The sequence below is a fragment of the Argentina silus genome (genome assembly GCF_951799395.1).
Source record: "Argentina silus genome assembly, chromosome: 1".
NCBI lineage: Eukaryota > Metazoa > Chordata > Actinopteri > Argentiniformes > Argentinidae > Argentina > Argentina silus.
In genome coordinates this window covers 24,015,855-24,040,278 of record NC_139655.1, presented here as the reverse complement: position 1 = coordinate 24,040,278, position 24,424 = coordinate 24,015,855, and the positions used below count along the sequence as shown (strand labels likewise).

At 40.3% G+C, this 24,424-nt stretch overlaps 2 protein-coding genes across 9 annotated transcripts in view; one reads left to right on the top strand and one right to left on the bottom strand.

The window, feature by feature from the left end:
* Positions 1 to 15,319, bottom strand: part of abi1a (abl-interactor 1a) — a 41,200-nt gene extending 25,881 nt beyond the window's left edge. For 6 of the 7 annotated variants that reach the window (XM_083672663.1, XM_083672666.1, XM_083672667.1 and 3 more), the window contains exons 1-2: positions 15,150 to 15,316; positions 2,229 to 2,396 (exon numbers count right to left, since the gene is read on the bottom strand). In XM_083672663.1, the coding sequence (XP_083528789.1) occupies positions 2,229 to 2,396; positions 15,150 to 15,266 (285 nt within the window). In that variant the 5' untranslated portion in view covers positions 15,267 to 15,316. Of the gene's footprint in view, positions 1 to 2,228; positions 2,397 to 15,149 lie in introns of all 7 variants that reach the window. The other variant, XM_083672668.1, reaches the window with a different exon arrangement.
* Positions 15,320 to 15,809: 490 nt separating this feature from the next.
* On the top strand, positions 15,810 to 24,416 carry acbd5a (acyl-CoA binding domain containing 5a). Of its 2 annotated transcripts, none has more exons than XM_083683385.1 (13): positions 15,810 to 15,896; positions 16,272 to 16,404; positions 16,897 to 17,017; positions 17,696 to 17,768; positions 18,067 to 18,184; positions 18,613 to 18,849; positions 18,962 to 19,171; positions 20,352 to 20,446; positions 20,630 to 20,843; positions 21,004 to 21,203; positions 21,491 to 21,550; positions 21,967 to 22,076; positions 22,349 to 24,416. In XM_083683385.1, exons 2-13 carry the CDS (start codon positions 16,311 to 16,313, stop codon positions 22,359 to 22,361), a joined length of 1,545 nt encoding a protein of 514 aa, XP_083539511.1. In that variant the 5' UTR covers positions 15,810 to 15,896; positions 16,272 to 16,310; the 3' UTR covers positions 22,362 to 24,416. The 2 variants fall into 2 exon arrangements, with proteins under 2 accessions (XP_083539511.1, XP_083539512.1); XM_083683386.1 differs by lacking the exon at positions 15,810 to 15,896 and adding an exon at positions 15,997 to 16,048.
* The last annotated feature ends 8 nt before the right edge of the window (positions 24,417 to 24,424 follow it).

Below are 24,424 nucleotides of genomic sequence, written 5' to 3'. Positions count from 1 at the left end.
AGCAGACACACCCTATACTAACCATGGGCCAACCGTCTTAAACGGTCCTGACGCCAGGCTTTGGCTCACCACACTGCGGGGGATCAGTCATCATCAGCCCCATCCAGCACACAGTGACATGGGAAAATTGGATCACCACCCACAGCTTGGCATATGGACGGGATCGGCAGGAGGGCACAGGACTGAGGGAATCATTGAAAGAACAGTGCAGGAAATCTCTCTCTCCATTTCTAGGGAGATGTCATTAAGGGAAACAGTGATGTGTGATGTTTAAAACAACCGGAGTACCATGCACTGCAGCCTTTCCTCTTCAATTCCCACTCACTATGCTAGGCTAGGCTTGAGCTAATCTCCCCTCCGTGAGTGGAGTGTGAAATCAGGGCAATTTGATAATGATCCATCTCTGAACAGGGCAAGAGAGACTCATAAAACACCCACAGCCTAGACGCTAAAGGGCTCATAACCATACCTCTCAATTATTAACACAGAGAGATACACCCTTCATTACGGCCGAGCTTTCATCCATCTAGCTATAGCTACTGGACAGGGACATGGCCATGGTGCTAGTAGAGTAGACTTATCATTTAGAGTTATTAATGCAACACTGCTGAAAAGAGAGAAATGATCATAAGCTAACCACTCAAAGCTATTGATCTTGACATATGAGCGATAAAGAGAGACAACGTGGCTGGTACTGCATAATCACTCAGTGATCTATCCACCACCATTAGAAAGATTTCCACTTTTACCCATGAGATTGGGTATCATGCTAGTAGTCATGAACTGTGTATCAATATCAACAACCAGTGAGATTAGTTTGTAACAAGAGAGGGTTAAGTTTGTGGAGTTTTAAGTTTGTTTTTCAAAAAACAAAAGGGTAGAGACAAGTTCTTCACATACAGCCAGCAGCTCAACCAACATGACCCCCTTGAAAACTGTCCAGAAATTATCATTGCCACTGACAAGATACAGGAAAAGGCCATGGCCACCAAAGACAAGAGAACCCGCGTCATTGTACAACATAGGCGTGTCAATAGTTCACTGGTTTGTTATGACTGGTAAGTTTGTTTCTTTTTTTCTTCCATTTAAATGAGACAATCTGTGCTTATTAACTCTGTCAGACTATTACAGTATAGTGAGAGATTCTCTCTGCTGAATATACACCATTCTCTCCCCCTCTCTCTCTCTCCCTTTTCCCTCTCGCTTCATCTCTGAATCTGGCAGTTTGTGATTGTCTGAGGAAGGCCGGGAGCGTTGTCATGGCGACAGACTGCCAGTGGCGTTGTGGTGACCTAGGTATCAACTGTGTGCCATCGGTGTGGAGTATTGACTAAAAAACAGAGCCAGTCGCTTGCATTTTCTCTTCTCTCCACTCCTGCTCTATCATCCTATGTATCAGACTGCTTCTCTCTCAACCTCCATCTTCCACTTTATCTCTCAGTCTCTCATTCTGCTCTTCCTCTCCCTTGGTCCACTTGCATCTCTTTCATACTCCATCAAGATCTCAATTTCTGAGACTTGTTTATGGTGGGAGGATTAGGACTTCTGAGACTTGACCTTCAGTTCATCTTCAAGACATTTCAGACATCCTTTGCCACAATCCATTTTGGAAAACAGAAATCTTACATGGAAAACTACTTCTCAGAAGAAAAAAATCGAGATCTCTATCTCCTCTCTATCCTATTTATCAGCCCTAAATGTCACCATTTCTTACCATGTACAGTAAGGAAAGCTAATTGTCAACAACAACCACAAAACTGTAAGGTTCTGACCTGTATGTTCTAATGCTTGGATCATATCCACACTCCTACTCATGACTATTACTCAGGATTTGGAACGTTGGTTTACAGTTCCCAGCTCAGGTCTGTGAGCAGCCACATGTCCTTAGCCTTTTGTTTGATCTGAGCCTTTAATGACTTCATTGGATGAGCTGCTAGATTTACCTGCTCCACGTGCTCATGTCAGAAAAAGCCAGTTTGGCATGGTAAGGCAAAGTGCAACAGTGAGAGGCTCTATAATAGCAGGGTTAGACAGGGTGAGACAACACTCACAGTCATAAAGAGTGTGTGTGATATTGAGTGAGTGTAAGAACTCGAAAGAGTGAGAGTAGGGAGAAAGAAAGAGTCATTCAGACAAACACAGTCACTCACAGTTAGCCAATCTTTTCATGTTTGGCCGGTGTGTGTGTGTGTGAAAAACAATAAATGTGAGGGTGTGTGTATTCTGACCTGAGAGATGTGGTTGATGGAGGACTCCATCCTGAGCAGCTGCGAGGCCTGGATGTCCAGCAACTGCAGCACATTGTTGGCTAAGGCATTGATCTGGTAGGCCACACTGGCCAGAGACTGGGTGGTGTAGGCTTTGGTCTCCTCCAGAGCTTTCCTTTTGTCCTGGGCCTAGAGAGAGAGACAGAGGGAGATGCACAGTTAGTACAACTTGATTGTCTTTCAGTCTTTCAACTTGATTGTCTTAGTTTTTGTCTTAGGTACAAGGCAAGATGCAGCAAAACAAATGTTGTCAACAATTGAAGGCAACTTTTAATCAACAGTGAGGGAGGGAGAGGTAATATTGCACATTAAACCATTAGCATGGTAGCCACCGTTATCAATTCAAAGTCTCAGCTACTGTGTCCCTTTCATGGCCATTTCAGTATGGTCAGATAAACTGGTCATCAATAATCTAGGCCTACACGACACACTGAATACCACCAATCAATACAGATTACATCTATAAAATATAAACAACACACCCACTAAAAGTGTTGATTAGCTATTTGACAATACGACTAAACAGAGAAAGTAGGGCATGAAAGCTCAAAACATGGCACATCCACCATGTTTGATATCAGCTCTATCCCCACACAGCCCACTCATAAAGCGAAGTCCAAAGAGCACTGCCTGGAGGGTAGACACTAGGCTTTGATTATATAAAAAAAAAAAAAAAAAGGCTACAGTATGGGGCATGAGGGAGGTGAGAGAGAGGGGGGGTGGGTGGGTGTGGGTGTGGGTGTGTGAGAGAGAGAGAGCAAGCAAGCTATCTAATAGCTTGAAGCTTCCATGTTGAACACCACAGCAGCCTGACTGCAGTACTGAAAGTAGCTGTGAAGATGACACTGCTGCAATGTTTTAGTCTCAATGGAGGGCAAAATTAGTATGTATGGCCACCAGTTGCACACAACACGACCAATGTCTCAAAATATAATGAAGGAACTGATATGCATATTGACCACAATCAATCGATATGAAACTAATCTAGGTTATTTTCAGACAAACGAAACTCAGGTACTAAGGTAAACAACAAAAGGTACTTGTAAAGGAGGTGATGCTGCTGCCATTCTTTATTTCTATCTAGCTGAATGAACAGGTTACAAACTGAATCTGAAATTTCAGTTTGGAAATTGGTTGGGACTCGTCAAAAAAAAGTCAGCAATTCAGAGCTTACAATGTCAGGAAGCTGTTGAACTCATGACAGCATAACCAAAACTAGTCTACGTGCCAAGTATGTCAAGGGAAGCAGTTGGACATGGACAAGTTGTGTAACATATCATTTGGCTGTGCCTAATATCAACTTTGTACAAACAGCCAGAAACAATTAATGTGACTAAAGCCTGATTACAGTGTTTTGGCGGCTAGTTTTTAGAGAGAATCAAAGTAACAGATGTGTTGTATGATAACAGCTTCCAGGAATGAAGGGATATTTCTCTGGAGAGAGGTGACAGAGCAGAAGGCCATCTGTTGGAGGCAACACACATACACAATTTGTAAAAACATAACTGTCAGCTTAACATTTACGCTATGCACACTATGCATACAGATTAAACCTGGAGAGAATGAGTATGAGAAAATTCTTGAATTGATGGAGTAATTAGAGCAAAAACATATCACTTCTTATGTGTATTTTTAGAATGCACTTTGATACTAGATAAATGTATTATGCATATCTTATTCATCCAGTACTCCCAGTTTTGAACTCCCGCTGAAATGTAAGTGAAAGTGAAATCCCCTATGAAGGTGAAAATGCTCACATGAACATATGTATTATTACTATTATTCTAAACTGACGATACTGCAAAACATGTGGCTGCACTGAACATCATTGCTTAGTATGACAATTGAGGATGAATTGCTGTCACAGAGATGTCAAAATGTCCGAAGCAGAGGTGATTTTATTACACATATGAAATCCTGAGCTTAAATTCATGCTCTTCTGTCAAACTTTTTTTTTCAGTTCCACCATTCTTGTGAGAAATTGACTATGCAGACAGCATAGGCTCTGGGCTCCCCTTCACAAAATCATCATATATGCTATGAAGAAACCACAATTTAATATTTTTACAGGAATATTAGATCTGGCGGATAGAGAAAAAGCTCTCAGTTGTAGGCCTATATCAAAACTGATGTCTTCTTCTAGGGTGGATAGAGGCATGTGTTTTTTTTAACTAGAGGTGTCCTTAGTCTAGCTTACTCTGTCCCAATTAGAAAGTAACAATTGTTTCACACACAAAACAAGTTCAGTCCGTATGTGCCATCACACTCTAAATCTCATTTCCACATAACCAAACAAACAATTGAATTCACTCAAAATGTCAAAAGGGATGCTCTAGGGATTTGGCTTTGTGCAGATTAGTTTGAAATTACGTTTACTGAGTGTCTCTCTCTGTCTGTTTTCACTTTCTCTCTAGAAAGCAGTCATTCTACCATCCACAAAATGCCATCTAAGGAATTACTGTCAGCTCAGTAGCAACTTGAAACAATGACAAGGTTTGAAATACTAGAGGTTAATATTGTGAGTGAAAAGACAGCAAAAAATACTTATCTGAAGGACATTCCTCTGTGAAAGAAAACATTTGTTTGCTCAATTCAAGGGTAAATAACACGGCAAAAGGGGGTTGAGTGTGCTTTCCCACAGTAGGAGACAGAGGTAAGTTCCCACAGAACCTCCTGAGGCGTTTTAGTTCATATCTCAGTGCTGAGTAATGACAACATGGAGAAACAGGGGGGTTGTGGAAATGGTTCAGCCAACATATCCACAGTACAGTATTCATTTAAATTTTTTACATTTATGGCATTTAGCAGACGCCTTTATCCAAAGCGACTTACAACAAATACAGTTGTTTAAGTAAGTGAATCATCTATCCATCAGTCATCATAAGATAAAGTAATCAATGCTTCGACCAGGGGCCATAGGGGGTCACAATGCTAGATGCTTTTATTTTATTTTATTTTATAAAATGGGGATGAAGAGGTCTTTAGGGTTAGGGTTAGGGTTAGTATAGGGGGGATAGTGGGGGTGAAGAGGTCTTTAGGAGGGACCGTTAAGATGTAGCCTGAAGAGATGGGTCTTCAATCTATGGCGGAAGATTGGTAGTGACTCTGCAGTCATGACAGCAGTGGGAAGCTTGTTCCACCAGCGGGGCGCCAGGACAGTAAAAAGCCATGACCGAGTAGTGCGGCTGCTGCATCCACGTAGAGGCGGCGGTGCCAGGCGGACAGCCGAGGTGGAATGATTGGGCTGGGGGGGTTTGGGGGCTGACCATTGCTTGCAAGTAGGGAGGGGCTGTTCCCTTTGCCACCCGGTAGGTGAGCACCAGGGTCTTGAATGTGATGTGTAATAAACCAAATTAGATTTCTAATTTGCCTTTCCCAAATGCCTCTATGGTGCGATCCTGTGGGAGGGTTAAACATCCAGGTGATGCCTTTTTTGAGAAGGGTGTTGTACTTGTGCATCATCAAGGCTCTGAATAGCTTCCTTTAGCTCATGCTCAGCTCAGACAAGTTTGGTCCCATTATCAGAGCGTAGAACCTTGACTGACTCTTCTAGCGGTGAACCGTCGTGTAGCATTTACACATGAATCCGTGTCCAAAGAATGTGCAGCTTCTATGTGCACGGCTCTGATGTTCAAACATGTAAAGATGACACCATACCTTTGACTGTTGCTCTGCCACACTTTATTTCAAATGGACCAAGCAGTCAATGCCCACATTGGTAAAAGGTTGTTCTTCCGGTGTCAGCCGATCCTTAGGTAGATCTGCCATATATTGTTCCCCTCCGTTACCACTTAATCTTTGACAAACAACACATTTGGAGATTATCTTCAGGATGGATGCATTGGCGCTGAGTATCCAGTATCCAGAGTGGAGAGAGTGCGTGGTTTCAGCCTCTGTGTCCAATAGGTTCATGTACATGCCTGATGATGAGCTGTGTGACATGATGAGTCTTGGGTAAGATGGCTGTATGTTTGGCTTGAGTGGGCATAGTATTCATTCATTCAAACATCTTAAGAACATAAGAAACATAATATCAACAAACCTAACATTTTATTGGCCTAGTAGGAATATTCAGGGTTCTGTTTCCACCCTATTTCCAGAAAACATGTTACGATAACAAAAGCCAACTGCAATGATCATAAAGCCAGAGCCTACAGCTCTAGAAGAGTGTGGGGAGTGGCAGTCCACTAACATGTTTGGTTGGTTTCCTCCAGTAAGGGAGGGGTCACAAAATGAGGTTATGAAGGCGGGACTTGGGCCAAGCTGAAGGACATTTAAGATGCATCCATGTAGATAAATTATGACTTCAAGGAGGAACAAATAATGCCTTTTCAATGAATTCACACAGGGCGTTGGACTGCATACAGTGCCTTCGGGAAATATTTAAACCCCTTCACTTTTTCCACATTCTGTTGTGTTATAGACTCAATTTAAAAAGTATTAAATAAAAAGAATTTGCCATCATTCCACACACACACACACACAATACCCCAGAATGGCAAAACGAAAACAAGTTTTTAGAAATTTCAGTAAATTTGTATGGGTGTGCATAGTACTGTATGTATTTCTATGCAAATCAGGAGACCCTAAAAAAACAAAGATATTAATTCCAAAATTACAAGAACTATTATGCTTGCATTAAGACTTAGTGATTTGTTGATGACATTTTTGCATTTTAGCTAATTTTAAGTGTGTCTTAGCAAAGGGTCTGAATACTTATGTACGAGGTATTTCTATATTTCAATTTTCATAGATTTACTGAAATTTCAAAAATCGTTTTTTCGGCTTTGTCATTCTGGGGTAAATTATTTTAATATAATCTATTTTAAATTGAGTCTATAACACAACAAAATGTGGAAAAAGTGAAGGGGTCTGAATACTTTCCGAAGGCACTATAGCAGGCAGGGCTGCTTGCCGCTTGGAGGCGGCAGGAAGGAAAGGCCCAGACTTCCTCCCTGAGGGGGAGAAACCATGTTCCAGGGTCAGTGAGAGCTGCAGTGCAGCATACCTCTTCCCTCTCTACTGCCCCTCCACCCAGTAGCTACATTCTGGGTGAAAGCAGGGATTGGGAAAAAAACAAAACTAAATGGGTTAGTGGGGGCTTTCTCTTTTTTTGTTGACGGTTGGATTGTTGACGGTGAAGGGTTGTTTCAAAGCATGGTATCAAATGTCACTTTAAAAACTATTGTGCAGAAAATTCAGGTCATATAGATTATCTCTTTTTACAAACCCATGCGGTTGTCCCTTTCAGCACTAATGTTTGACCAGTGGTAGCCTCCTCTGACACACTTCTGAGAGGTCAAATAACAGGGCTAACACTGCTAGCAATGCTATGTGAGAACAAGTAGGAACATTCTCCTCTGAAACAAGACAAGACAGTGTCGTTCTCTGGGAAAATGTACTGCTCTTCCCTACAGCTGACAGACAGACTTAAGTATGCACTTCCACATGTCCTGGAGCGAAATGCACACGGAAAAACTAGCAAAAAAATGCTAGGGATGCCGGAACATGAAAAGAAAAGAATAAAATACCTTTGAAGAGTTCTGGTATAATGGTCACAGACCACAAGGCTGTAAATGACGCAGACATATTAAGACGATCATGAGACACTTCTCATTCTCCTAAATGTCCCTACTTCTCTGTCTGCACCAGACTATGTTGCAAACACAGTGAGAAAACTATAGAAATTAAATGTGATCAGTGTACATGGACCAATCACCATGGTAGCCCATTGCAAAATGTTGCATGAAACACACAAAAAAGCTTTGACACATGGAAGCAACAATCAATCAAAACAAATAAAAACCAAACTTCATCACCAAAATACTGTAGAAGCCAACAATTTATTGGAAAGTAGTAGGAATGCATGCTCTCTCCAGTGTGATTACTGAAAGCAGGGCTGACATCCTTTCAAAAACCTCCTCAGGTGAAGGACTATGAAATCAGAAGCAAGTTCATAGGCCTCACTTGCTCCATGGGATGTATCGACTGCTGAAACAGTAGATTGGACATGAGATAAGTGAGAACTGAAGAAGACTAAGAGCAGTGCTATGTGGCTTCTTGTATTGATGTGGACAGAATTGACAGAGATCCAAGATGTGATAGGTGAGACGTAAAGCCAGTGGAAAAGAGATTAGAAGAGTGATGCCGGTAATCTAGACCATAGGCTGTGTAGGGACCTAACCTTACATCCGGGAACATGCGTTTTAGCCTGATAAACTCTGCTATCTCCTGACCCCAATGCAGTGCACTCCAGTTAGTGTCTCCCACAGTTTTATCTACATAGAATAGAGGGCCTTGAACCTACAGTCAGAAATTACAAAACACATAATATAGTGTGGTATAGGTGTGTGTCCATAACATTAATTCAAATAGTTTAAAGTGTTTTTTGAATAAAGGTGGCTTGAACTATCTAACTCCTTAACTTCAATTGTATGACAGAACTCTCAGGGCATTAATCTGTAATCCAGAGACAATGGCTGTCCCTAGTGAATCTGTCTGCCTGGCTTGCCAGAGATTAGATCCCCAATGAGGAAGGGAGCTAAAGGTGAGTTAAAAATAGTAGATTAATAGTAGATTAAGCCATGCAAAAATAAACCTGTGTCCTAATGTGTGGGCTCTTCACCAAGGCCAGTGTTTTGACAGATATAGTGCTAGCCACCAAAATTCGTATCTTGATAAATTGCATCATAGAAGGCAATGGAGAGTGCAACCATGCCCAAGAAAAAGTGTGAGAATCTGCGCACCAATTCAGTACAAGTAAAAATAAGTTAAATTCAATAGAGTTCAAATTTAACTCCTGCACCAGTCTTCACCCCTCCTTTTCATACCTGCACGATGAGTGGATTTTTAATTTTCTTCTCCTCCTCTGGGGCAGGTGGAAAGGGACTGAAAAGCTTAAAGGTCTGCCTGACCTTGAGGAACTGTCAAAGCGCAATTAAAACTTCAATCAGTATGTAAGACATAAAGGGGAGCCTTGCAGCAGACGAGGGAGACCAAACGTGTGGTCATTAAGTTTGTTGCACATTCTGGATAGAATCAAAGTATAATTTTAAATGTACAGTATGTACATTTGCACTGCAGTCCAAGTATCACTCTTCAGACTTACTCTCAAGTTTCTAGAAACACTCCTCTGCTTGTAGTGTTTGAAAGGTTCTCCTTGAGATGTTTACTGGAACACTGCAACATACCTGTACACATAGACTGAGCTGGTTTAACTATCAGAATTGGCAGTTCGTTTAAAGGAGTCAACAGATAAAACTGTCCAAGCCCAATGTTGTGGTTTTAATGATGGCAATATCCAGACGTGCATGACAAGCATGATTCAAGCATGATGATGGAGAGAAAAGGCATTGTAGTCCAATGTAAATTTAAGAATTCTGAGTAATTCCAATGTAAATTTGAGAATTCTGAGTAAATGTGTAATCGCCACCGTTCTCCCCCTCCCGTACACCCCTGGATTCCAAAGTCCTATACCCACCAGGTTGCATTAATACAGTGCCTATTCTGGACCAAACTAAACCCACAGTCATCTGAGGGGTGTGTGACAGGCGGTGGAAAGAGATGAATGGGCTTGGCTGGTAGGCTGGAGTCGCAAGGCTTTCCATGCTGAGAGAGAAACCAGGCCACTCAGCTGAGAGCAAGGGAGCGAAAGAAAGAGAGAAAGAGAGAGAGAGAGGGAGGGAGGACTCAGTAATCCTGAGAGACAGCGCTGTGTGAAAACGACACATTTATCACCTTCAGGCCAGCCTGGCTCTCTTCCAGGGAAAATTCACCTCTTTTGCTATGAATCAGTATGGGTACAGTGGGGTCATGTGACCAGGACAAAAGGAGGCAACTAATCCTTACCCAGCTTGATGATATCAATTACATTAGATTGTCAAAAGTGATGCATCCTGCATAGGCACACAATGCCCCCACTCTCCTTTGCATATTTGCCCACAATCCATTTATATTGGTTTTGGAAGCTGTTAAGAGATGTACCAACCTGAGTCTGAATCTAGAGAGGGTTAAACATTAGGTCTACATCACTGACTAAAAAATAAATAATTTGACACAATGTGGTGGTCTGCTCAACCTCTAAAAAATGCATCTGTGCACCCTGCCAACATGACCAGGTGGCCCAGTGTCTACATGTCCCAGTGTCCTTGTCGAGAACGACTGCCCTTGTCACAGAGGTTAAAGAAACATGGTGCTGACTCGCATCCCTGAAAAGCTGTGGTCACAGGCCAGAAATGTAAATCAGTTTTGCATGAGTCTGTCACCATCATATTGGGAAGGGAGGGGATATGCGACTTTTCCACCGGGGCTAAAGTTGTGGAGGTCTTCTTCCAGCCAACTTGTCAAACAAAGTCTTACTGGAGATGATCTTGAGGAAGAGATAAGCCCTTTTGACCATTTATTGATTGATATTTATCCATATAAGCTTTGTTAAAATGCCATTGTTGCGTCTCACTCAAACACATTTTTCCTGATGTGGAGGCCTGACATATCTAGAGATGTACAGAGAGAATCAGTATGACTGCAGGAAAAAGGCGTGTATCCTACCCGGTCATGGCGTACATACGTATACATGCACGCACACACACATACACACCTCGCTGTAAGTCAGAAGTGGGACAGTGGCTGTCCTCATTTACCATCTTTACAGACAAGCTACAGCCATAAGCTACTGAACAGTGGAGCTGCATAATGCATAATGAACAAACATGTTAACAACACCAAAGCCTCTACAAGAGGAGAGAGAAAAAAGGAAGGGGAACTTAAGCAAGAGACCTGTAAAACAAGCAGTGGCTTGTTGCTATGCACATGGTTTGGTCTCTCACTCATGAGAGAGAGAGAGAAAACAGGCAAAAAGAGAAGACCAGGAGAAGCCATTTGGAGTTTGTCACTACTGGGCTCAAGATTCCCTTCATGTTGAGTTTGTGATAGAATGTGTACAATATGCTTTGCATTTCACTTAAAGATTCAGCAGTCAAATACTTTATCCACTCAACCACTTTAGCTTATGAGAAAGAGAATTTCTGTGATTGGGATGGTACACTCCATTTACATACAGCTAGCAAATCAACTTAGAAGTAAGCAATAACAACCAAGGAGGAGGGAGTTGGAAACTCAACATATAATAACAATGTTATTATAGGGAATCCTGGGGGACTGGAGTTTGACACACCCTCTTTAACTGATATGATGTACTGCTGTCTCTTTGCTCTTCAACCCAAACTCTGTTTCCTGGTCTTTCACTCAAACATTCCTCCGCTGCTTTCAACATACATCTGGAATCCTTTCAGTGCTTGAGAGGTAGATCTCCACAGCGAGCCTCTTCACACTGAAATAGAGTGTGCTTGTCTGAGACAAGGATCTAGATAGCTCATTAAAGGTATTCTTGTGTACAGGGTTTTGGTGATTTGAGTTCCTTAGAGGAAAGTATGAAATCTATTTCAAACACCAGGCATTTAAGATTAGCCTAACTGAAGCTAGACCAATGTGGCACACACAGCAAGTGCTGCACAAACTGGTCTCGGAACCCACCTTTCCTCACTCTAATTACAGTAACTCCCATGTTAGCGGTCCATATTCAAGCCGGCTTCTAAGAGAGGGCATTGATTGGTTCTCACACACTTTAAATTTGAATTTAGGCAAGGCATCTTCTTCCTTTGGGCAGTTCATGAAACAAACATACCTCATAATAAAAAAGATACACAATACAGGGGGTCCACCAACCAGCATACAGTACCTTCATAAAGTATTCATACCCTTTCACTTTTTCCACATTTTGTTGTGTTATAGGCTCAATTGAAAATGGATTAAATTAAAAGAATCAATCCACACACAATACCCCAGAATGACAAAGCGAAAACATGTTTTTTGAAATTTCTGTAAATTTATTGAAATTGAATACAGTAATAGCTCATGCACATAAGTATTCATACCCTTTGCCATGACACTCAAATTAGCTAAAATGTTAAAATGTCACTCAATAAGTTGAATTGAGTCCATCTTAATGCAAGGATAATACTTCATGTAATTTTGGAATTAATATCTTTGTTTCTATAGTGTCTCTGATTTGCATAGGAATCAATTACACACCACACTGTGTGGATCAGGTTGTCATTACAAACTGAGCAAATGGAGAGAAACAAAACTGCTCAGGAATGTGACCTGAGGCCTGGGGAGACTTACAAAAATCTACAAAGTTGAATGGTGGTGAGGAAAAAGCACAGTCGATGGGACATCATCTCAGTCACGCCACAAAATTGATGTATAACCAAGTGGCCAAAAATAATCCCTTAATGGAAAATAATCGGTCATATCCATAATTGTGTTTGCAATAATGAATTCTGAATAAGTAATACAACAAAGAAAGTGGCTGGAAATGTGTTTATTTGGTTTTACTGCAAAGCATTAAGTTTGGTGCAAATCCAGCACATGCAATACAGTTTCTGCACCATCTCTCGTGTGAAGAATAGTGGTAGCTACATCAAGTTATGGGTATATTTGTCACCAGCAGGGACTGGGGAGTTTGTCAGGATCAAGAGAAAATTATGAAATTTGCTGAGTTGGTAGTGACATCCTAATCTACACAGTGTGTAATTGATTCCTATGCAAATCTGAGACCCTATAAAAACAAAGATATTAATTCCAAACTTACATGATCTATTATCCTTGCATTAAGATGGACTCAATTCAACTTATTGAGTGATTTGTTGACGACATTTTTGCATTTTAGCTAATTTTAAGAGTGTCATAGCAAAGGGTCTGAATACTTATGTACATGAGGTATTTCTGTATTTGAATTTTAATACATTTACTGAAATTTAAAAAAAACGTGTTTTTGCTTTGTCATTCTGGGGTATTGTGTGTGGATTGATGGGAAATTCTTTTAACTTAATCCATTTTAAATTGAGTCTATAACACAACAAAATGTGGAAAAAGTGATGGAGTCTGAATACTTTCCGAAGGCACTGTATGGCACAACCCCTTCATTATCAACTCACCGTGCTGACAACATCAAAGATCCTCACTAGACTCTGAAGTCAGGTACAGAGTACTATGGACTTCGAGTCGTGCTTTAGCTAGGCTATTTCATGATGACATTGAAAATGAATCTGAAGGCGTGTAAATATTTTTTCCTGGTGGGTGGGCTTAATGAATTCACCTCAGGAATTTGAGAATGGGACTTTTTTCACTAAGATGTATTTCTTAGACAAGGCACAAAGGCCCCAATGGCAATGTAAAACTAACATACTTAATTGACTTAAAGGAACAACTATTATTCACATACTTAAAATGAGGATTCATAAGACCAAAGTTTGTTCTCTTTTGACAGATTACAAAAAAATTAGGAACAAACCTCTAACTGAAATTCAGAGGAAAGCAGATAAGTTATGGCATTGCTGACATGCCAAGCCATGTTTGAGTCACATTATTGCAGCAACAAATCAGTAACTTATCATGTGATCAATTTCAGTGACTTGTGTTAACTTTTCAAAGGCATTTTTAATTGTTTTAAATTTGTAGGCTTAATTAATGGACAATGTCTAAAGTCCAGTAAGCTACAGTAAATATGAGCAAACATGGACAGTATAAGCATAGGTACACTGTCATGTTGTAACTGGGTGGTCAGAATAAATCAGTGTTAAATAATACAGATGACATTCACATCATCTTTTTCCACTCTCTCTTTCTCAATACCACATATCACATGTTAGATGGCATGCTTATAATTAATTACTAATATGTGAAATGTTCATCTTCATAAAGCCCTAAGATTCACTGAGGTGTTGCCTGGAAGTTGTGACTATCAAATATAGTGCATAGATATCAGTGCATTTCTGGTCAGCTCCAAAACGTAGGAAATCAGATTCACAAATTCTCTTTGATTACAAGTGAGCTTTGACATCCACTTGAGGACAAATAAAACAATTTGCAAAGCTATGGTCCACTGCCGTATCTATCAATAACGTCAGTTGGTAGCCCACAATTAACATAATTCAAATGCAGCAGAGCAATACTCCCATGAAGCTACAGCAACTCGGCAGTTGGAGGCCATAACATAACGTAATAGAATTATTGCATTACAGTTTGGATCTGGCCACTTAATTTAGGAATTTAAATACTCAATTTAGGAATCAAGAAAACACTGCACAACATCTGTTGAACAAACGAAGTTAAAATGTTATGCAATCATATATAGCAAAATGCACACCCATTTACAGAGAATATATTTTCTAAAAAGTGGTCTGACTCAAAATGTGTTTCAAAAGATGTTTTATAAAACATTTATCCCAAAGCGTCCAACTAACCAACAAAAAGCCACTCGTTGCCAAACAGATCACTAAAATGTCCTCATAAATGAACAATACAGTCGATACAACCTCACTGTGCCAGTGACAGTAGAAACAGTGCGATCAGTGTCATCATCACGGCGTAGAACATGGAAACTAGCTGAACTTGTAATCAATAAAACTATCACATGGAATTGTAAAATGTACATTTTACACTTTGGAATATACAAGTTCCACTTGATCTTTTACAGCTAATTAACTTGAGACATTGTATCACTGTATTGAGCAAAATAGCAGCCATGCAAGTTACAGTACTAGACACACCCTCTGTGTAAACGAACTAAATCTGATCAAGAAACCATCAATGCAATGAATGGGCAACACTGTATCAAACGTATACTACGGAGGAACTACAAAAGAAGCTATGGTTAATGGCTTCAAACGCGGTGTATATTCTTTATCTGCTCTTTAGAGATATTGTTGTGATCCCTTCAGGTTCTTTAACCACATTTCCTGTCCCAAAATTCCCACCATACAACGACAAAGAATTCCGAGATAGCAACGTTTGATAAATCATCTCGTTATGCTTGCTTACCTGAACATAATTGTTTTCACAGTAGTCTGCTACCCTCGTGAGATTTTGGTAACTCTCTACAAGAGCTCTTTTGCCGGCTGGAATTTCTTCCTCTAACAACATTTGCAGCTCTGCCATCTTACATCTCTCCGCACAGCTTCTTCGCCTTCCCTTTGATTGAAACCACCACAAGCTATGCTTCGAAAAAAAGAAACCCCTTCGCCTGGTATTGTGGGATTCCTGGCCTCGGTTTCACATCGGTGCAACAACCACCCATCCCAATGAAAAGAACACACAACAAAACATTGGAACCCAAGTGGAGCATGCTGGGAGACGTAGTGTTACAATGTGTCCGTGTCTGATCCTCCTAATAGCAATATTCCTCAAATTGGAAACAAAATATGAATGTGTGATGAAATTGGTAACATTGTAACATTTCTTAATGTTTCCAACATCAGCTCGTATGGTAATGTCAGTATCCCTTCGCCATATATTTTGAGAAAGCAGTTTTGGGGTCAGTTTAACGACATACACTGACTCTATTTCGAACTACATATCCACTAAGCTCCCTCTATGTGTGGTGCATTGTGGAGTTTGTAGGGAAATTGGTGCAGCACTAAAGAACGTACTCATCTCCATCTTCGCTAAAGAAAACTACAACTCCCTCAGCATACTGAGCCTGCTACTACTGTATTGTACATGGCGTCTGTGGCTGAGCATTCAGCAATAGAGAGGTCGCCGTCTCATAAACTGGTAGATCATTACATGGTGAGTGACAACCTATCTAACGCACTGCGTAGTACAGATTGGTTGTGTTTTTTGTTTGGTTTGTGTGTATTTGTCAGGCTGTGTTTTAGTAATGTGTGTCGCACATCGATGTGCTAGTGCTTTAAAATCTGAGACGACACAACCTCCCACTGGTAGGTTTGCTTTCAAGATTATATGATATATTGATATACAATTGTAACATGTAGTTCATTGACTCATTGTTGGTCCTTACGTTATTATAACCGTTTGCCTAATGAACCATTATTGTGTCGCGTATGACCTATGGTCACAACAAATATTGCTGCCTTATACACTGTTTCGTGTTATGTTACACATGTTCATGTAACTGACCACTTGAATCATGATTGTCCGTAGGTTTAAAGACCTGTAAGATCGTCATTCACATTTTGTGTAATGATGGAGTGTGTCAGTGCGGAGGATGGCAGACCCTTGCACGAGCTGAGGTTTGACGCTGCTGTCAAAGTGATACAGAGTTTACCCCCAGACGGTAAGGTCTGTCTGCAACATTGTAGCAGCATAAGCCAATTAACCTACATTATAAAGCTTTGAAGGTCTAAGCCTTTTCACAATGTTTCTATGGGTGTCTTGCGATCATGGCTTTTTTCAAGTCAATCAAAATAGTTTCTCAGAAGAACTATAGGTGAAATGTTGAACAGCTTGGCCTCTCAATGTGTACACCCCATTTGGTCCATGGTTTAACTAACATTGTACAAACACATGCTTGTGTTGTTTTGTAATTAAAGGCTTCTTACTTGAATCATGAGTGGTATTTTTGTATTTTCTAGACATGAAAGGCAATGAGTTTTTCAAATGTGTAAATCTCAAATACCATCTTAACACTTGACTTAATAAATTGTACTATGACCTGTCTTTACTATAAGCGCTGAACAGTCATAAAGGCTTTCCAACAATGAATGAATCTGTTTATTTTGCAGTGGCCAATATTAGATTTTTGACATTTTTGTGTTTTCCATTCCAGGTTCCTTTCAGCCCTCCAATGACATGATGCTAAAATTTTACAGTTACTACAAGCAAGCCACATTAGGACCATGCAACATACCCCGACCTGGCTTTTGGGATCCTGTGGGCAAATTTAAATGGTAAATAGAATAGGGGGAGTCATGTGATGTCTGCCAACAACATTTTTATTCTCCACTTTAGAGTCCTGATTTTGCTTTATAGTCTGTTAGTCCTTGTTCTATGTATGTCCTTACACGCAGCACTCATTGTGCCAGGTAAACTCTGGACCTGTTGTGCTGGAGAAGCATGGTAGCCATGTCACCCTTCACCTACTGAAGGAGTTGACTGTGCTTTTACTTGTATACTATATTTGTAAACTATTAAGGGAGACTCTGAAAACTGTGCAGATGGAATCCTCGTTCAGCAACAGAGCTGAAGCTTTTTATTATCTGTGAAATATGTGTGCTATTGCAGCATAACTGAAGCTACCTTGTACAGTAGCCAACTACTGCTTAACTCTATGTCCACCTGGGTCATTGACCATGTGGATACTCTGTAGATTACAAGAGATGACCCAAGTATTGGGTCATGCTGTTGATGGTGGCTATTGCAGTGTTTGAGACGGACCTTAGTACTCTTATCCCATCCTGTATATCAGAAACAAAGAATTGAAATCAATTGGATCATAATACAGAAGAGCCTCAAAAGCAGTTGCTCTTGTGACATACTTGTGTTTACGCTTGAAGAGGCATTAACAGTCTTTATTAGTGCAATATGGTCAACAACACATTTTTTTTGTCTTGATCCCCCCTGTTTAGGGATGCATGGAATTCTCTTGGTGATATGCCCAAGGAGGAGGCAATGACCGCCTATGTTGATGAAATGAAGCTGGTAAATGATTTATCATGGGAATACGCATGCTGATTAGATTTAGTTGTGACACTGGTATTGAGTTGCTCTATACCTGTATCAATTTTAGTGTATTATTTTATTGTTACTTAGTCATTTAGAAGTTTAAGTTATAGAAAATCAATTATGGAATTGCTATTTAACCACATGTTAATACAATTCTATTACTAGAGTTATTACATTGTTACTACACAGACATTAGCACAAGATCATCTAATGTAAATGCTGTTCTAATGACTGGTTGGGCACCAATGTGTTTTTTGTTGTGTTGAATCACCAGATCCTTGAGGGCATGCCCATTACAGATGAGGTAGAGCAGCTCCTGCAGGTTATTGGCCCATTCTATGAGCTGGTGGACGAGAAGAGAAGGATCGATCAGGTGTCAGACCTGACCACAGGTACAGTCACAACCTTTTTCATGTGTTCCGTTATCTGCACTAAAAATGACATAATGCTGAAGATTTTAACATGTCTACCATTTTAATGTATTGATGTTTTACTTCTATCATGTGCTCAGCCCGTTTGGAAAGGTTTGCTAGGTCACTTGAAGGCAAGTTTGTAGTAGTGTTTACCCACAATGCCCTGCCCCAGTATATGTCTGTGGTGTCATAGTTCTGCATATATATATATGCCTTGTTAGTACCTTTTAGGTCTCCTACTGTATGTAGTTTGACTAGTTACAGTAGTACAGACAGTCTTGTTGAACACACCTGTGAATAAGCTATGTCTGTGCTAAACTTTGATGTTTTTCCCCAAACATTTTTGTGCTGTGGCCCACATAAGGTTATGTGCATTACAGTTATAAGTTTGTGTTGCTATGCCCCAGGCTTTGGCTCCATGATGACAACACCTTCAAAAAGTGTCACAAAGAGCATCATCAGGACAATGGAGATGAACGGCACTTTGGAGACGCGACCACACAGGCTAGAGGCTGAGAGGAAGAAAGCCCTGGAACTGAAGGAGAAGGAGGAGAAGGAGGAGGAAGATGGGGAAGATGAGGAAGATGAAGAAGAAGAAGAAGAAGAAGAAGAAGTTGCTGAGATAAAGGAGGAGGTGATAAAAGGTATGATTTATTAGATTTAAACAAGAATATTGGGATATACTGTTTAATAGAAGAGGAAAAACACAAAAAACAGCATGACAATAATATTGAAATACTGTCAAATGGTTTACAGACAAAAAAGCTGCAGCCCCACTGCCAAAGAAGAAGGGCTCAGCCAAGAGATCTAAAGTGCCTCTTGTCAATGGTAAAGTGGGGAATGGGGTGGCCCACCTGACCAATGGGACCCATACCTCCAAGTGTGTCCTGAACAGCGAGGACTCAGAGGAAGGGCTCATCAACACCTCTCTGCCTCCGGAGACCTATCTCAATGGCCACCACACAGGTGGGCGAGGAACACTGATGTTGCATTTTACAATGTCTTGATGAAAACAAGCATTGTGATTGGCTGAGAGGCGTTCAGAGCTGTGATTTAATAACGATAGTGTCACAGTTAAATGACTTATTATGATTTTCCTATGCCCAGTAGATTTGTGTATCAGGTTTCCATGACAACGTTTGTAGTTTTAGGAACTATATTTCTCAGCGCAGGGCAGAAACCACCACAATCTATCAGGGAAAAAAAACTGAAAGCATTGTTTTCTTTTTACAATTTTCTGATTTGCTGTGTAACCATTGTATAAAAGCAATAATGCCAGGGAGGCCATGATTTATCGTCAATATTGTCACTTGGTAGGGGTTTATCGGGAGTCCACTGCGTGTCGTGCCAACAACAACAACAACTCCCCCTACCCATGACAATAATGACGATAAATCATGGCCTCTCGATAAATCATGGCATTATTGCTTAATTATTGATGATAATGAGTGAAGTAAAGTAGCTCAGTGGGCTTTAGAATGTTGTGGGTAAAAATTACAAAGCATTACGGGATGGTTATGTTTTATTATTATATCTTCGACTGCATCTTTCATTATTATATTTATGTATGCATGTGGATGTAAAGAGTTGCACAGTGTCTTATTTATCATAACTGTGTATTGAATTCAGGATGCTATGCATTTTAGAATTGACATTGACATTCATGATAGCATAATAGCAACAACTGACAAAACAGCAACAATCTGTTTTTATAGTCCTAATCCACCATTAAGTACATGTCTATAAAATGTTTAAAATGGATACTGACTGAGGCCTCTATAGATTAGCACCTAGCCCACAGAGGCAGGTTGTTCATGTGTATCCTTGGACATGTGATCTTATAAGCTACTCGGGTTTACTTCCAGAGCTGGTGCAACTCAGCATTTCCCTGGGAGCGGCCACAGAATCCCTGCACTTGTGGACGGCCATTAGATTATGCTCTTAGCAGCTGGTCCAGGGCCAGTTTTTCTTTGCTCTGATATCTTTGTGGTTCAGTAAAGGGTTGCAGCAGTAAGGAGACCTGAGTAATAGTGGAGGCTTGTTTGAATACATGAATAATGCATCCCTCGTCTTACGTAGTCCTTCAAGATATAACTTATGCTGTATACCCAGGCTGATCTGTATGGTGTGCTGTACGTCTCCATAGATCCAAGTAAGGATGTGTCCGGTCCTCATCACCTAGCCAGTGACTCAGACAGCGAGGTCTACTGTGACTCTGTGGACCAGTTTGGTCAGGAGGAGGTGAGACACACATATGGAAAAGCACACGCATCGATATTTTATTGTATGATTGTATGATGATGATACTTACTATTACCACATTTCTATTTTTAGGTATATAGTACTAGCTTGAAGTGTTTACCTCACCTGTTTATCTTGCTAGATGTTTAAATCTTGGTGTATGTGTATGATTGTTGGTTCCAGGGCTCAGAGGTTTATACTAACCAATCACTGGATCTTGATGAGGAGGAGAGACAGAGTCCTCTGTTCTCCCAGGAGGAAGTTGAGGCATCACATGGGACCCCTGAGGATGGTATCCAGTGTGGAGGGGAGGATGGAGATACTAGCGAGGAGGCCTCTCAGAGACAGAGACTGAATGCAGACAGGCCTGATAGCTCTGTGGTCAGGAGAGAAAGGGGTAAGGCGAGAATGGGATTCTACATGGAGAGTTTGTTTGTGTGTGTGTGTGAGAGAGAGAAATGTGTGATGTTTGTGTGTATGTTAGCCTAGCCTTGACATGGATGTGTATGTGCTCAGAACTGTCTAATGTGTATGTATGTCTCTCTCCTGTGTTCCAGGCTTCAGGTCCATGGGCATCAGTCCAGAGGTCCAGGGGCCCTTGCAGGGTAGCGGTGGGGATGGGGAGCGCTGGGGAGGAGCAGGAACACCAGGGGGGAATCTGAATGAGCAGATCGTGGTGGCGCTGGCCAGACTGCAGGAGGACATGCAGAGTGTACTGGAGAGACTTCACACACTGGAGGCCCTCACTGCCTCCCAGGTCAGTCTCGACACAGTACCAGTGACAAAACATTTCAGATAGGAGTATGGTCAAACTCAGGACAGAGTATAGTAACTCTATTAGTATGTTTTAGGGGATGGATTTAATGAATAACTAACTGAAAGCCTGACATGATTTGGGCAGGTTAACAGACTTGTTGTAGCTAATCACTGGGGCCAATAGGGGATACTGTAGAAGAGACTATCTATTTTACTTTGCTGTATGAATATTTCTTTCATTAAATAACTTTGGTGTACTTTTCCTCTCTCATTTTATTAATTCTCTAGGCAAGATCATTGGCTCTACCAGCCAATTACCCATCACCCCCAGCAAACAAGGGCAATAAGGTACTATGCCTTTTAGGAGAAATCATTGAGCTACTGTCCTGGAAAGACAAATAAAACAACAAAGACAGGAACTTCCAGTCACAGACTGATGCATCCAGTCACAGACTTTGTATCATTCAACAGAACCTAGTTTTCTGCTATATTTTACACTTGCTTGGATTTAATTTAGTGAATTCAGAAAACACATACATATTTAACACATACCTTATATTGTGGGATAAAAGATGAAAAAATGTTTTTAAGAATTAGCTATGAGTGTGTTGGTCATCCTCATTACAAGTACTTCTGTACTTTTAAGACATGCAGTTATGTGATCGTTTTTAAAACACCTCATGCATGTTTAATGATGTGCAGTTCTATTTGAAAGAACTAGTCTCATGAGTTTCTGTCAATTAAAATAATTTGTTATCTTCCAGAAACCGCCCTGGTGGCCTTTCGACGTGTCTCCCAGCACTGTAGCCTTTGCTGTAATATGGCCATTTGTGGTGCAGTGGCTTATTCGCCTATACCTTCAACGCAGGAGAAGGTAATTTTATGGCAACATGGAGATATTCCAATAATACCTACCAAGTCAATGGGAGGGTAGAATTACAACTTAATGAGTAAAGATATCGCCTAATAAACACCAAATTCAATATTGAATACCAATTTTTACTGATTACATTTTGCTTGTCGATATAGTTTTTCTATTTTGTGTTGATGATGCCTTTATCAAAATAATCAGTTCACAACAATCAGATGTTTGAAATGGTTAGGGTTTAAATGCATTTTAAAATTATGTCTTGTCACCACTTTCAGGCGTATCAACTGAGCGGTCTTCCGGCCCAAGCGGACCAAGACACAGAGCAACGAGGAGAGTTCTCTCTCTCTCTCTCTCTCTCTCTCTCTCCCTCTCTCTGTCTTTCTCCCTATGTCTTTGGTTGGGTAACAGCTGTAGCCTCCCTTCTTTTTAACACCTGGTGTCCACCAAATACGTAACGTATGTATGTTGTTTTTGCCAGATCTAGCCCCTCATGTTCGGTACTCGGTGCATATGTTATTTGCAAGGTGCCATAACAGTTTGCAGCAGGTTTGACCCTCCTCCCTCAACGTATCGTTCATATACTGACAAAACATAGGACAGATTAAATTTGATAGATAGTCTGCCTTAGACAGAAATCATATTCACCTGCACAATGTAATGGGAAAAGCTAACATTTTATGCCATCTTTTTTGTTGGTTGAACTTCTGTTGTTGTACCCTTGGACGGTAAAGCAACGCACAAGTTGAAAATACTGAATGCATGCGTTACACAGAATGCACAGCAGCCTAGTGCAACATCCCCAACACAGAGTTGCGGACTGCTCTGTTCACAATGATTGACTTCCGGCGGAACGCAAAAACTTTGATGGATCTGGTGGACACCAGGCGTTACCCCTACACCTCAGTAACTCTAGCTTTTGCACTATGAAGATGGCACTAAGAGTAGAGAGTGAGTGAAAGACGACTCACAAGCCACCGGCACTAGGCGAGAAATCAAAGAGAAAATGTGAATGTATTAAATTGCAGCTTATAATCATGCAAGCTTTTTCAAGATGATATATGAATAACTGTACTACATTAGTAAATGTGTCCTGAGGATAGTGGATTTATCTTTAAGAAGGAAAGTTATTGGTTCAATATGTTGAGTATGACAATGTTCATTGATTGATTACAATAGCATATGTCTTTCTTTTATTTCAATGATAAATGCTTGCCCCCATCTAATCGGCATTATAAGAATGATCTTATTTGTCCTGCAAATGCCTATTGTGGACATACTGCAACAGAAACCATTCCCCATACTCATAATAGTTGCTTAGGCAATGCAGCTAATATACTGTATTGTGATAACTGTAGGTAGATAAAGTATATAATTATATATTGTTAGAAAGGTACATGTAATCCAGAAAAGATGTTAATTTAATATTTATTATTTCTAGCGACATGAAAAAAAGATGAAGGCATTCCTGGCCAGTCTATGATTAGTGGTATAAGTGAGATATAATTGTAACTGCTAAATGCTTTGCTATAAGGAGGGAATGGTCCAATTCATTGCTGAGCAAAACTCTCAACATATATAATTGTTACACAAATCAGAACACCAGACTGATGAGAACACTTGTGTAGTTGAGAGATGCCCATTGGACAATGAAAAGTGCATCTATCTCTCTCATGCCTTAATTGGGCCAATCAAGTCCTCTGTTGAGTGTATGCTTTCCATCCAACCAACCACTATAAGATTTCGATATCTGTCTCTCGCTCTTTATAAGAAACAAATACCATAGAAGTTTACTTGTTTACTCTGCATTTCATATTCATTTCATATCTGTTATGGTTTATATCTGTTAGCAAATTGTCAATGTTTTAATGTAGCAATATAATTACATTTTTTGTAAAAGAACATTGTCTGTGGAACTGCCCCTTTTGTCTGACTGAAGATGGCAATGTGTGGCTTTGAAAGTGTATTTGAAATACCTTCCTTCTAACTAGTTTTGAAGCGTTAGATCTAAAGCTTTTTGGTTCATGTTGTGTAAATTGTATTCAATAATAGCTGTACAGTTCAGATTATATACATATAATGACTAAAGTGCAATATTTTAATTGCATTACCCTGTATTAATGTAGTTTGTGAAGCTATATCAAATCACTATATGTAACATAAGATTTGCATCTGCAATAGCACTGATTATCTTCGCAACCATTGATTTGTTAACAATACCTTTCTACTAAAATGAATCTAAGGCTTCCTCACTTTTTCTGCCTTTGGATGGACAGTAACTCTGCATGTGATTGATAATCCAAGCCACAAATAAACTTTTCATAAAGCATTTTCAGCTGTCAGTTATGTATATT